At 40.5% G+C, this 15,158-nt stretch overlaps 1 protein-coding gene across 1 annotated transcript in view; it reads left to right on the top strand.

The window, feature by feature from the left end:
* Positions 1-15,158, top strand: part of MACROD2 (mono-ADP ribosylhydrolase 2) — a 939,837-nt gene that overhangs the window by 531,989 nt on the left and 392,690 nt on the right. The window contains exon 6 of the mRNA XM_054383563.1: positions 10,698-10,819. Within this exon, the coding sequence (XP_054239538.1) occupies positions 10,698-10,819 (122 nt within the window). The remainder of the gene's footprint in view (positions 1-10,697; positions 10,820-15,158) is intronic.

Here is a 15,158-nt window from a genome sequence, read left to right as displayed (position 1 = left end):
CACGTGGGTTTTTTTTTTTTGTTTTTTTTTTTTGTTTGTTTTTGTTTGTTTTGTTTTTAATTCAAAGAAGACATGCAAAATTCTTAGCGAAACATGTCTCTTCTGCTTGTGAAGGCTATGTAGGTTAGAGAAGCATCACATGAAAAAGAAGTGCTCCAGTATTTGGAGGAGGAAAGTGTTTGTTTATTCTCAGTAAAATGTGTGGGAAAAGTAAGTGGGGAAAAAAATGAGTGTGGTAACTTTTTGCAGTGTGCTGCCTCTAAGGAATAAATGCACCACAGTGAAGCTATGAATAAATTTTCCTTGGAACTTTAAGTCCTATTTTATTGCATCTTTAAGAAGACCATAAACCTTCCTGTTAAGGAAACAATTCTTTGTCTGATTTTTCAAAATCTTTTTTGCCTGATCTGACTAAAAAAATCTGTATCCCTTCGCTAGGCAGGTCAACCTGGTGCTGGCCATTTCCTCTTGTCTCACCTGAGGTGGTTCTGCTTAAACGGTGTAAGGGTGTTTTAGCTTGGTGTGTCATGGATTGAATTGAACCTGCTGCTGTTATACCACACTGCAGTCATGCCAACTTCAAAAATGAAAATGCTGACTGGAGCAAAGTGTTAACGGGGCTTGAAGCTCAGATTGCAACAGGGGAGGCTTCCTGTCCCGGCTGCTGCCTCTGGGTTCTGGTTTCTTTGGGGGTGGGTCTTTTCTGCTGGGATGGCAGCAGGACAAGGAGGGATGGGGGAGTAGTTTTCTGGCTTGGACTTTTGGCTGGCTTGCTTTGGCTTGCTTCTGCTTTGTACTGTGCTTTTTCTGCAAATAAGCTAAGGTCATTATGCATTTTGTACCATGTTTATCTGATTTTCATCAATAAACTCTATTCTTTTCTCACTTTTTCTTGTCCCAGGTTTTGTGAGCTACTTTTCCCTCGCTTTTGTGTTGGGAAAATAGCCAGGTTAGCCCACTGGTTTGGTTTGACCTGTTTTCTTCTAATTCAAACCATCATACTTGGTCTTCTAAAACTTTTTGCTCTAATCACTGGTCCTTTAAAATGCAGATCAGTGTTTTGTAAACTTTTTTGCTAATATTCTCAAATCCCACGTGGAGGACAAATAAATGTGAGTAATACAGTAGCTTTCACAAAGGAAAAGAAAGCCTTGAAGCATTGGCACAACATCCATGGTTCTGAATCTTGCCCTGCAAACTACCTAGGGACTTGCTTGTATTCAAGACCCAGTTCAAGGTTTCCCGTATCCATGGCAAACTTCATATGCCAAGTTGTGTTGGGATGTTTTCGTTAGTCCTTTTGCTATAGTTCTCTTGGCATGCCTGCCTTTGTTTCAACATCTTTGCAATTATCTCAAATGAATAACAAGAGGTGGTTTAATAAGAAGTGCTAGAGATGCTATCAAAATAGAACCTATGCAGGAAAGATCTGTAAAACAGGAAATAAAGGGCTTTTACTATAGTATGTTGTTGAAATATTAGAGGATTCTGGAGCACTGGTTTGATGCTCAGGAAAGTGAAAGAATTTCAGTTCTAAGTGTTAGTCATTTTTCTGGTTAAAATTAGTGTCTGGTGCTACGCTCTGTTGTTGAGGCTGAGTGTGGGGGTTTGTTTTGGGCTCTTTTTATGGTGATTGCCTTTCCCTTCCCACTCTCTAAATGGCATATTTATGCTTTAACACTGCAATACGCTGGCAGAGGTGACTGAAGCAGCTTTAATAGAGCTGGTTTGGGCACTGGTAACAGCCTGAGCGTAGCAAGGGGGCTGTGCTTTAAGAAACTGAGAGCTCCTTTCTTGTTTCTTTGTCCTACTAATTAATAACAATTACAAAACAGGAACTTAGGTTAACTTAAACCACATTTGCACATTTCTCTGACTTGATTTGTGTTGCACGTTTATTAGGGTAATAGCTGCTCTTGAATCAAGTGTGGTTTAAATACACCTTGAATTTATGCGGCTAGTGTTATATCCTTCACCATGTGTTATTTTGGTTTGAAATGTTTGTGGAATGTCAGATTAAAACTCTTTCTTGTTTTAAAACAATCACTCTCAATTTAAGAGCAAACAAGTGGGGTTTTTTGAGCATTGAACAGCCTTCTGACTGCAGTAATTAAATAAAATCAAGCTTACTCTCTTCCAAACATCTTCTGCTGTTTAATAAGGAGAGAAGTAAAGAGAGAATCTTTGTGGCTCAGGCTTTCCTACATGTAGCAAACATAAACCAAAAGAGAGATTAAGGCATCTTTGTGTATAGCCTTGTCCACTTGCAAAGAATAATAGCCAGAAAGGTGGAGAATGTTACTTGGGGTCAAGGGGGTCACTTGGTATGTGTTTTCCCTAAGCCACTCAATGAGGACTGTTCCTAGCTGTGCTCCTCTGCCACTACAATAAAATGAGGTTTGTTTGTGTGATGAAAACTAAATCTGTTTGGAGCAACATCATTTCATTGTGTTTGCTCTTATTTCCTCTGTTTATTGAAGTCTTTATACACGTAGATGATCTATAGAGGGGAGCAAGAATAACACTTGAGTATCTCTGCTGCAAATTCTTCAAGTCCAATTTGAAAAAGAAAACAGAAATATCTAGTCACAGATGTCATAATTCGTGTTAAGTCATGTCGTGTTCATTTCATGTTCATTTGTATCACATGACATTATGACTACCCCAAATGGAGCCGTTGCCTTTTAGCTTTGCGTGCCTGCAATTATTTCCATGGAAGTTGTGGGGCCGTCTGTCTAGTCGCTGCTTTGACATCTGTCATCGCAGTGCTAAATTGCTTTGTAAAGCCTATTACTTTGGGATGGAGCATAGTGTCTCTTAATTGCACCACTTGCTTCTCCTGCCTGAACAGAGCCTACTTTTGTTTCCAGTGTTAATGGCAAGGCCCTGATGGCAGAACGATGCTCTGAGTTTGTTGATGGGGGGGGAACTGCTCTGGGATTACACAGGCAGACATGGGCCTTGTATTTTATGATGAGCAGGAGTGCCAGGAAGGCTTGGGCTCTGACTCGTGTGACTTGCCTCTCTGGCCGGCTGCTGACGCAGTGGTGTAATCACCACAAACAAGCTCCCTGTGTTTTTGAGCTTCCCACGGATGCCGAGCGATCGCTCTCTGCTAAATGCTGCCTATTGAGCCCTGACTTCTGCGGCTTCCCGAAGGAGCTCTTGGGCTCAGCAAACCCTTCCCCTCTCCCTTTGGGAATATTGTTTTCTGACTGTCTCTGCTGTCTCGTGCTTAAAATATGCACCTAACCCACAAAGAGGGGTGTTGGTTAATCAGTTACAATAAACAAAGTCTTTACTTTTTTCCAGGCAGACAATGCTATTTTGGTGAAAAACAGCTTAAATATTTTACACAAATTATTTCTAGATATAGCTTTTGCAGCTAATAAAACAGGTTTTTGGTTCACCTAAACCAGCTAATTAATCACTGAAGGCAGCTGTAAAAGGTTCAAATTTCAGATTGAGAAGTGCTTATTGCTTCAAGCCTAGAAAACTGCAACTGTCTCTTTAACTGCTGATAAATGCAATATTCAAAGCAAATAAATACTCCAGAACCAAGGAGCTGTACCATATGTAGTCATACATAATGTTGTGTGGTCTATAAAAGATACTGTCTTGCATTTAAAACACTCAGCTCTGCTAACCTAGTTTTGGAGACACATATTAGTAAATAACTTATATTAGGCTGTGGTCCTGGGGGATTAATTTAAGATGAAGTTAAATTAACAGTTGTTTGTTGCACACTAAAAATGCACATTTATGTGCACTGGAAATTGAAAATGAGCCATCTGAGCACATTTGTATACTAAAGCATTAGGCTATAGGCTTTCTTTAAGAGTAGGGATGTTCAGTATATATGAATATGTGGCACTAATTCCATTTCCCGTCAACTGAACCTCAGCTATCCCTTTTCAGCACCAATGTGGTAGGTATTTATTGTATAAATCAACTGATAAGACTTACAAATGCGCTGAGTTTTTGTCAGATTTTTTTTTTTTAATTCAATGGCACACACAGAGCTGTAGCTTCCTTTTTAAAATTCCTGTGATTGGCAGGCTACAGCTTCATTATGCAGTTCACTGGATGGGCTGATTATGGCTGTGAATGAGAAAATGGGGTGAATGAGAGAAACGTGTCATTGATTCTAGCCTTGGTCAGCTGGTTTGTTAATGGGGGTGTGAACACATCACGCTCGCCTCTGCAAGGGAAGAAACGGCACAAACTGACCTCACAGAATCATAGAATGCACTGGCTTGGGAGGGATATCTATTGGTCATCTAGTCCAACTCTCAGGCAGTAAGCAGGATATCCCTACCTAGATCAGCATGATCAGAGCCTGACCCTGGATTTCTCCAGGGATAGGGCTTCCACCATGTCCATGGGCAACCTCTTACAAGGTTCTACCACCCTCATGGTAAAGAACTTCTTCCGTATGTCCAGTCTAAATTTACCCTTCTGCAGTTTAAAACCATTGCCCTTTGTCCTATTGCTACATGCCCTTCTAAACAGCCCCTCACCAGCTTTCTTATAGACCCCTTCAGGTACTGGAAAGCCTAGATTTGTACTTTTTCTTTGGAAAAACTCATTATGCTAAACATTTTGCTGTCTGGTATCACTTCAACAAAGAACAAGGGAAGAGTAAATTTCATCAAAAGTAAATTAATCAATCCCCTAGGTTGGATTTTTGACCACAGTCACTTTACTCCATCCTTTTGCAACTGGAAGTTGTTTTGCCCAGGTTGCTCTGGTGTTTCTCTGCAGCAGTGTAGATAAAACCTTGCTTGACAAACAGCATGTTGAGATGTGTGGACTGACTTCTTCAGAAGCAGAGGGTACTTTCATTTTTGCCTGACCTATATGGCAGTTTAAAAAGAGTCACTGTGATTTTGATTCAAGGATCAAATAATATTTATTTTCACTGATGGCCAAGTAGTGACAAAGATGTTTTTAATGCTCAAACATCTGTTGTACCAGTTTGTGGTTTACACAAAATTCAGTTGTCTGTTTTCAGTACAGTGCTTCAGGGGAAAAGGACTGAAGGAAACCAAGCAGAGATGATGTGCACACACATCAGGATGTGATTGTCCCACCTCTTGTTTTGGCCACCAGTGCTTCTAACCAAATGCTTGAAAGTCAAATGACCCAAAAGAGAACAGTAGATTCCATAAACTCTTCTTGGATCAATGCTGCACTGCAATGCAGATCCTAGAAAAGCCAGTGTAAAACTAAAATGTTTCTTCATCCCTAAAAGAGCTATGAACCACGGTTGTACCACATAGATCTGTGGTGATGCTGTTTTCCAGCTTCCCTTACCATATTTTTGGAAGCATTTCTTTAGGGGGGAAAAAAGTATCTCCCTTTCTTATAAATACTGCTTTAAAACTAAGCAGCTTCGTTAGCATTAAAAGCAGTTGGATCCATCGCTGTGGCCTGAATCCCAGATGAGAACGTACCTTCCTCCAGGGCTCTGCACCTCGGTGGACTATTAAAAATGTAAGCAAACATCTCTGCTCTGTGTACACAGAGAAAGTGATTTACGAACACGTGGATTGCAGCCTCGTTTTTAATGAAGTTTCTTATCATCGTGCTTGGCTGGAAGACTGACCATAGTAAATCAGAAGCTTCAAAGCACTGCTGGCAGCTTCCTTGGGCCTAAAAATTAAAATACTACAAATAGGGAGTGTGGCATTCTCTCAGAGCTGACTATAGAATCATAGAATCATAAAAGGTTGGAAGAGACCTCAAAGATCATCGAGTCCAACCTGTCACCCTAAACCTCATGACTATCTAAACCATGTCACCAAGTGCCACGTCCAATCCCCTCTTGAACACCTCCAGGGATGGTGACTCTACCACCTCCCTGGGCAGCACATTCCAATGGCCAACCACTCTCTCTGTGAAGAACTTTCTCCTCACCTCCAGCCTAAACCTCCCGTGGCGCAGCTTGAGACTGTGTCCTCTTGTTCTGGTGCTGGTTGCCTGGGAGGAGAGACCAAACCCCTCCTGGCTACAACCTCCCTTCAGGTAGTTGTAGACAGCAATGAGGTCTCCCCTGAGCCTCCTCTTCTCCAGGCTAAACAGTCCCAGCTCCCTCAGCCTCTCCTCATAGGGCTTGTGCTCAAGGCCTCTCCCCAGCCTCGTTGCCCTTCTCTGGCCATGCTCCAGCAATTCAACATCTTTCCTAAACTGAGGGGCCCAGAACTGGACACAGTACTCAAGGTGTGGCCTAACCAGTGCTGTGTACAGGGGTACAATGACCTCCCTGCTCCTGCTGGCCACACTATGCCTGATGCAGGCCAGGATGCCATTGGCTCTCTTGGCCACCTGGGCACACTGCTGGCTCATGTTCAGCTGCTGTCAACCAGTACCCCCAGGTCCCTTTCCACCTGGCTGCTCTCCAGCCACTCTGACCCCAGCCTGTAGCTCTGCATGGGGTTGTTGTGGCCGAAGTGCAGCACCTGGCACTTGGACTTGTTGAATGCCATCATGTTGGACTCTGCCCATCTGTCCAGCCTGTCAAGGTCCCTCTGCAGAGCCCTTCTACCTTCTAACAGATCAACACCTGCTCCCAGCTTGGTGTCATCTGCAAATTTACTGATGATGGACTCAATCCCCTCATCCAGTTCATCAATAAAGATATTGAACAGGATGGGGCCCAGCACTGATCCCTGGGATCAATGGGTTTACTCTGTTTACCTGGTTTTGAAGAACAAAAAAAAAAAAAAAACAACCCGATATTCAGGGATGTCTGTATCCCTTGCTCCTGTTTGATCTCATTAAGAGATGTTCGGACAGCAAAGGGCTTCAGGAGCTCCAAGGAGGAACAGGAGCTCTTTGGTAGCAGGGATCAATAACAGGGTTTTCCAGCCAAACTGTATCTTTTTGAAGTGATGGGACAGCTTCTGTTTAATGTTATGGTGCCTCTGCTCACACAGTTTATCTTAAGTCTGTACAATTGGCTCATTCCTGTGGCTGGTGCTCCCATTTGTGTTCCCTCTGCAGCTGGTTTGTGATCTCCTGCAGTGAAACTCAGGATGTCCTGTGCATGTCCTGTGAAGTCTTTTACTATGGTCAAAGTGTAACCTGGAAGTCGTGTTTGCTTCAGAAAGGCAATGAGCATCTGGGGTGGATGCTTATTCTGGCCATGGGTAGACTGGTGAGTAAGGTGATAAACAGGGCTTGCATGTCCATGTTTGTCCCAGCCAGTGGTGCCAGAGGCTTTCATTTGGGGCTGGCTGCTGTAGCAGGTGGCCAGAGCAGCAGAGGAGCAGTCCTGCCCCCTTGTCTTGTAGAAGAATGCCTGTAGACCTCCGTTCTCCAGCTCTGTAGCATGTAAAAGTCTCTGACTCTCTGCAGCTGGGTGAGAAGGGAATGTGCAAGGAAATTCGTTGTGACAGGCAAGCTGGAAGATTGACAAAGTCTCCATAGATTTATTAAAACCAAATGGCTCTGCTTGAGCCTGTGAGGTCTGATCCTCATATATTAACTGCATGGGATGGGCGATGAAGGCAGAGTTCTCTTATTTTCCAGTTTGTTTGCTTTGTGCCTGTATAATCTCAAAGGGTTTTGCCTGCCTGAAAACCTCAATGTATTGTGGAGTAGCTTGAGCAGAATAATGTGTAATTTAGGCAACGTGTGGATACACTGATTGTATTGACAGAGTACAACAGGAAAATTATTACTTTCCTGTTTGTCTGCTGACCATGAAACATTGAGAAGTGATTAATGCAGCTCTGCTAGTAAAATCTTACTCTATCATGTCTCAGAATAATAATGTCTAAGAATTTTTTTTGCCAATGATATGCTGTAAACTATTGCAATAGTTTTGATAGTTTGTAAACCAATTTATAACTATCTTCAGTGTCCTGTCTAAAGAGCCACCACCGATGATGGGCCTGCCAAAATTAAATCAAAACAAATAACTGCATTAAAGGTTGCTTGAAGGTTGTGGTGCAGTGATAGAGGGTTGTGAATAAGGCTCCATGAAAATGCTAAATCAAGAAGTTCTGAAGAAAAGATGGCAAGAGTGAGATTTCCCATTTCCTGTGCTGGAATTCTTAAAATTAGAAAAACTAAAGGAATGGAGTTCAATGTTTAGTGAGTGAAATGCAATGAGAAATTATACTAAGGAGACTTTTATACAGCAAGACTCAAGCAAGGATTTGATACTTTGGCTATTCCCCAGAACTCCTCCTTGTTAATAATTTAAGCCATTGAGCTTCAGTTTTTAAGCAGTAGCACATTGAAATAAAAGTTAACTCATCTTTAGTAGAAAGAGGGAAGTCTTTTATAATTCTTTGGTTTAGTGGTCTTTTATACTTAAAGGTTTTTTTTATAGTCATTCTTTATTTTGCTTGTTGGGTGGTGAGTCTTACAAATTTGAAATACGTGATGGTACCTCTGATCAAAGTGTCTATAAATGCAGAATTACCTTGCTTGAGATCAGATTTGTTGGCATATTTCTTCTCCTTTCCTCATTAATTGCAACTTGCCTCTTTCAAAAAAAACAAAGAGCAAGGGGGGAAAAAGAGTCAAGGAGAAGCTTTTTCGTTCTCTGAAGTTTCCTACAGCCAAATGCCAACACTTCCAAAGCGAAACTTTCCTTGGAAAGTTTGAACCTGAAGGAAACTGCTGTAGTCATAGTCTGAAATGACAGTATTTCCTAATGGAAGTATTAACACAACCTTACCTACAAGCTGTGGCATTTTTTATACTAGTGTTTCTTTTCAGTGTATTTTCTATGTCTTAATTATTCTGACTTCATTATAGTAGCTAATGTTTAAAAAACAAAGAACATCACAACAGAACCCCAGAAAAACAAGCGAAACCCCCCCAAAAAACCCAACCAACCAAAAGAAAAACCCAAACCAGAAAGACAAACACCAAATACTCTACTCGTTTCTGAACTTCCAAGTGAAACCACTCTGCCTTTCTCAATCACCTGCTATCAGCCTGCTCATCAGTGGATAAAGACTCAGCACCTAAGTGATGGTTCAGTTGCTTGAATTGCTGTACAGAGGGTTTGCATGTCTGGCAGCTGTGACATTCAACAGAAATTATCCAATCTGTCCATCTTTTTCCCCAACTGGAGAAAATTACTGTGATCAAAATAGAAAGAAGAGTAGTTAGCCTTTTATTTACTTCACAGTAGGATGGGTTTTTGTGGCAGTTTGGAAGTTTAGCTCTTAAGAGTTTCAGTTTCCCATCACAGCGAATTCATCTGAGTTTCTGGGCACTGGGATTGTCTGACATACTTTTATTTACTGAGTTATCAATGCTTTCTGGTTAATGTAAAGAAGAATTTTGAAAATTATCAGACAATTGTATCTCAGCACATCAGCTACCTTTTAAGCAGTAGAGATGATGACTTGATAGATGGTGTCTGGATAAAAAATTAAGACAGCGTACACTTTAATATTAGTTTGTCCATTTTCCCTTAAGCTTTGGTATAAGTTGGATGGGAATAATCAAATAAAGGTTGGACAAAGACTAATGGTGTGAAATCTGTAGGATTTGTGAGTGTAACAAGAACAGATATTCCTTAGAAACCTATCCCATATGGGAGAGAAGCACGACCTAACCAATGGGACCAGCAGTACTGTGACTGGAAGCACTGGTCTAATCCTTCTTTGTGGCAATGTTGCAGAACATAGTGCAGCTGTTTAGTGCTGCTGCTGCATATTGTATGGGATGATAAGTAAGGAAAAAAAAAGGTACCTGTCACCATAATTCATTCTATTGCATTCACACGTGCCATAGAAGAATGAAGTTTGAAGAGTAAATGTGATTCCTGCTAGTCAAGTGTATGGGGAAAAGTAATTTAAAAAGTACTCATGGCACCTTTTAGTTTGTAGATTTCTTTTGAAGGTTTTCTTTTATTTTACTCCAGGCTTTTTATTTCATTTTTCTTATGGCATTTTAGAGACTGATTGATTGCAGCATCTGATTTTGATGAGTGCAGAGAGATCATATCTAAGATATTCCTTGACTCTATTTTCTATTTTTGGTCATTGTAAGTTTTTTTTAAACAGAATATTTTGTTTTATTGCTTGGTGTCTCCATCTGGTCTGATGTGAGAGGAAAACACGCTCTTTGAGTAACTAACACGTTCATGGGTCACAGCTTTTCTTCTCTTAAAATGCTTGCTGAGAAAATACTTCAATTATTAGCCAGAAAAAAAAAAAAAAAAACAAAACATGACCTGCGTATTTCCATCAGTGTGGTGAGGGCTTGTGTAGTCAACTTTCCCATTGAGTGGACCTTCAAGGGGTGAGAACAACTGTTTCCAAGTTGTACAGCACTAAAGATTCAGGGTATTTATGAAAACCTTTCATCTCCCTCTGGCATGTGGACTGTGGTATGCACATCACAAGCATTTAGTGCATCTTTCTCATTTTTGTTTTAGTCCAAGTACTTCAAAGTTTAGCCTTTAATGTTGTGGGGGTTTTTTGTTGTTGGTGGTGGTTTGTTGTTTTTTTTTGTTTTTTTTACTTTATCACAGATGTATCTTATAATTTCTGGTTTTAAACATTTTCTTACAATATTATTCCTACTTTTGTGTCAAGGTACAATACCGGAATGGATTGACTTGCATTGTAGTAGTTCTGCAGAGTCATGAAATAAGTAAAAAGAAACCCTGCAATGCCAGAACCATAACATCTCTAACGTTTTTAAATCTTATTTATTTCCTGCAGATGTGATCCATACTGTTGGACCGATTGCAAGAGGCCATCTTACTGACACTCATAAAGAAAACTTGGCAAGTTGCTATAAATCCTCTCTGAAACTGGCAAAAGAAAACAACATCAAATCAATTGTAAGTACTGTACGAGAGAACACATTATTCTTTCTAATTTGGATCTTTGTTTCCTTGCTGTAGAATAATTATAATGGTAGGCTTCCAGAAGAATTTCTTGCTGTATGTGATGTGAAAAAGCAAGCAATTAACTATCATTAGGCCAAAACAGTTGCTACAGGAAAGGGACATGCTTATTTTAGGAGTTAGGGAAGACTGGCCTGGTAGTAGGTGTATAAACAACTGTGTCAGGAAGAATGGGAGGAAGCTGTTGCTGTGGTTCATTCCTGCATTGTATAATTTATTTAAAAAGACCTAAGAATCCACTGGTCAGGAGGATAACTGCATGCAATGTTGCCTCCTTAACAGTTGAGAAGTGATTAATTTGTTGCTTATTCTATCCATGAATGTTTCTTCCTAAAAATAAAGGTCATGTCAAGTGGCATTGTTGATAGCACCTCCTCCCAGTGCAGTCACTAAAGATCCTGTTGTATAATATTTCATTGAATTATAAAGGTCTTCTGGTTGCTTGAAATACATGTCACGTTTTTGTACCTCAAAAGCTAGATTTTCAAAGCCTACAGAGGAAATGAGCTGTTCCCTCTCCAGCTCTGGAGTTTTCATTCTGTTGCTTCAGTTGCAGCTGAAGTCTTTTAGATACCTGTAGTTTGGTTCCCTATGTGTGTAACTGAGAAGAAAGTTATCACCTGGGCCCAGCTTCCTACCTTTTGGGTGAATTTGGTTGTGTGATAGCACATTGTCCTAGTTTAGAACAGGACAGATTGCTCTATTGCTCCAAAAGGGGTAAAAGAATAATGCTCACACAAATGGATTGGATAGTAATGGAAAAGCAATTAATACACTACAAAACTACAAAGCATAGTGGTGAGCATAGCAAAGCATATACAGTTCAAAGAAATCCTCAGTCTAAACTTAGCACACAAGTTCCTTTACACCAGACCAAATACCCAACGCTCCCCTTTTCCCCACCTGGGGTTCACCAAAAATCCCAGGGCTCTTTCTTTCCCCCACATTGCTAGGCTGGTTTCAGGCTGGACAGGCTTGAACTGCCCCCCCCCCTTTTTACCCTGGCATTAAGTCTAAACAGGCCAAGATTGCACAAGAAAAACAATTACTGAGGCTAAAGATAAGAGAGGATCTCTCTCCCATAGGAGCAGAGAAGAAAGAACGAGAAAGACAGTAACTTTGTAGCCAGATTTGTAAGGGTGCAACTGCCCAGGAGAAATGGCAGTAGCAGCCCCCAGCAGCCCCACTCACACCACCACGCTGAAGTCTTTTAGAATTTCACTAAAAATAGCTCCCCCTTCCACCACCACCACTCAGTGCCATTGCTGGGGAGTCTCCTGTCCAGGTGCATGCATGGAGAGCTAAGGTTACGTTCCTTGTGTTGGTTCCACATGTGGTAGCTATAGGAAAGAAACTTCTGTGGCTCAAACTATTCTCCCAACAAGACTGAGACTAATGTATGTTTATTTTTCAATCCCTTACAAGATCTTCTCTGTTTCTCAAAATGTTGTTCATTATGCCCTCTCTTTGCCATTATCGAGCCATGAAAGAGAAGTTGTAGCCAAATCAGTTGTTAATTAATTTTATTTTATTTTTAATGCTAGGTACATAAGATAGAATTGAAAGCAGCCTCAGGGTGGGGGGGTTGTGTTTTGAACTCCTCTTTAGGATTGTGTGAACACAGAAGGATGTTTCAGTCCTGCTGTGATTCTCATTGCAGCCGGTAAGACCTCTGTGTTTTTGCTCCTATGTTCATCCTTCTTCCTGTCTTTAGGCTCAGGGCAATTGCATTCTTCTTCTGAGACATTCAGGTTTGTAAGAGTAAAGTTCGTAAAATGGAGAGGAAAAAAGAAAAATGTTTTTAAAAGAAAAAGAAGGAGAAAAAAAAAGTGATGTAAAAAGAATATTGAAATAACAAAGGAAAACCTGCAGGTTGATGCTGGTAATGCTTGCACCTGTAGGGATTTTATAATTTTAGGATATTTGAAATGGTAGTTTGGTATTTCACATGGAATAATAAAAAGTGGTCTTAGTCATGTGTTTTTGTGAAAACTAGCCTGATATTTTAGTAAGAAAAGATGACCACAAGAGAAATCATGCATGGATTATTTCCTTGCTGGTTAAGAGCTGTTGACTGTGCACCTGTTTGAGATAAAAAATACTCAACACCCAGGCTTGCAGAACACAGCTGCACAAGCTGAACAGGAGCCAAGAGGCATTCATTCATACCAGCACTAAGAAGCTTAGCAAGCAATATGGATTTTAAAGTCCACATGACAGATCATGGACTGTTCTGAAAAGCCCTAAGTCCAGTGATTTCAGTGATGCTTTGGGAAGTGAAGGCTGCTTGAGTGTCTACCCTAATGAACAAATCAAGCCTGGAGCCAAGTAAAATGTACAATTCATTCAATTAAGGAGCAGTAGATTACTGTGAGTCTGAGGAATAGAACACAAACTGTGAGTGGGTTTCACAAGATCCAGTTCATACACATAGAGGGAAAGGAATGAATGAATAAAAACTATAATCTATAAACTATAAATATCTATAAACTTCTGTGGTTTGCAGAGACTTGGAAGAGAGAAAAGTAGTACTCAAAATAGACAACAACTGAGTGTGGACTGGATTATGGGAACAGATATATTTGCAACAGGCAGAAGAAGGACAAAAATTGGGGTGGAGGGGGGGGGGAAGGTTACATGTGTAAAGTAAGGAAGGGAAGGCATGTTTTAACTGTTGCTCCAAAAAGAAGATGAAATAAATATCGGCCATAGGAAAATGAGGATTTTTAAAATAGGTACTGAATAAAAGCAGTTTACTTATGACATATAAGTAAGTATTGATGGTAGCAAGTTGTGATACATGGAAAGACTTCACTAAACCAGAAGGTATTGGAGTACTAGCAGTTGTAAGTGAGAAGTATGAAGGCATTGAAGGATTTTAACAATGTGAATGTGTTACTTCAAACAAAGGACAGCAAGTCTAGAACACATGCAAAAAGTGGTGGTGGTAGGAACCTCACAATCCAAATTGTTTTGAACATAGATTGTGTCATAGGAATTTGAATTGCTGGAGGCATTGTGAATGAAGAGTAATGATGAATGGCAGTGTATCGAGTTGGACCGAAGTATGCAGGGTGACTCAGGGTGCACCACTAAATGCAGTTTAATTTAGCATCCTTATTAATGATTTTTGAAGAGTACATAAACAGCTCATTAATTACGTTTACAGATGATACTACATTAGGCACTGTTGCAAACACTAGAAAAGGACAGAGATATATGATGACAATTGATTACAGAGACTGTGAGTATAACCTCATCCAGCATCCACCACAGCACCAGAAGGGAATTTGTGCCTCCACTTCAGTGGAAGGTAGGTCAGAACCAGAGCTGACAGCTACAGTGTAACTCTGCACAGGACAAGATGAAGTAGCATATGGTGAGGAAAAAAAACCCCAGTTTTCAAATAGTCAAAGGGTGAAGCGTGCTGAAAAACCAGCATAATGAGGAAATGGTCTTGAATAATAAGCCTCAAATTAGATATGCTTACAGCAGTCACTTCTTTTCTTTCACTATTATATATTGTTGAGCTGCCTATAGAGAAATGATGGATGCCATAGAGGCTGTAGTTTCTGTTCAGAATGGACTAGGGAGAACAGGAGTAAGATTGGGAGTAGATCAGAACTTGGTTATGTATGTATGTGCATGTAGCTATTTTACATACTGAGGGAGGAAAGCAATTATCTTGAAATGCTTTGTAAATTGTGAAATGCAGCTATTTGGAGGGAGGGAGAGAAGGAGAATGTCATTGTGTGTATGGCAAAATGGCAGTTGAACAGTGTATCTGACACTAAGTTCAGTTGTGTTTGCATCCAAGGTGTCTAGGTATGGATGAGAGCAACTCTGTGCTAACTTTTGGGGGAGCGCTGAAATCTCATCTGAAATTGTTAGAATCTCGGTGTATAAAAAGAATGCGGTGGGCAAACCCAGAAATGAGATAAAGAAATACAATGAAATGCCAGTCAGCATGATTGCCACGGTTCATAACTCACCAGCAGCCCAGCCATGGGCAAGGATTTGCATAGCCATTAAGACTGAGCCTCAGGAACAAATTTGATTGTCTGTAGGACTGTTTACAGAAATCAAATAGCCTCTGACATTTGTCTCTTGTGCCTATTTTCTCAAACTTTTTTATGTTCAGTGTAGAGTTTCATATGCTATATCAGCTGTTTTCATGCAGAAATTTTTCTCTCTCTGGTCATCCACTCCATCTGCCTTTTAAGTTAGCAAAGCAAATTTTATGTTTGTACTTGTTATCTGGCATTCCCAAAAA

Source organism: Indicator indicator, chromosome 9 (assembly GCF_027791375.1).
Source record: "Indicator indicator isolate 239-I01 chromosome 9, UM_Iind_1.1, whole genome shotgun sequence".
Classification (NCBI taxonomy): domain Eukaryota; kingdom Metazoa; phylum Chordata; class Aves; order Piciformes; family Indicatoridae; genus Indicator; species Indicator indicator.
The sequence above is the reverse complement of the archived record's forward strand: the minus strand, read 5'-3'. Positions and strand labels throughout refer to the sequence as shown.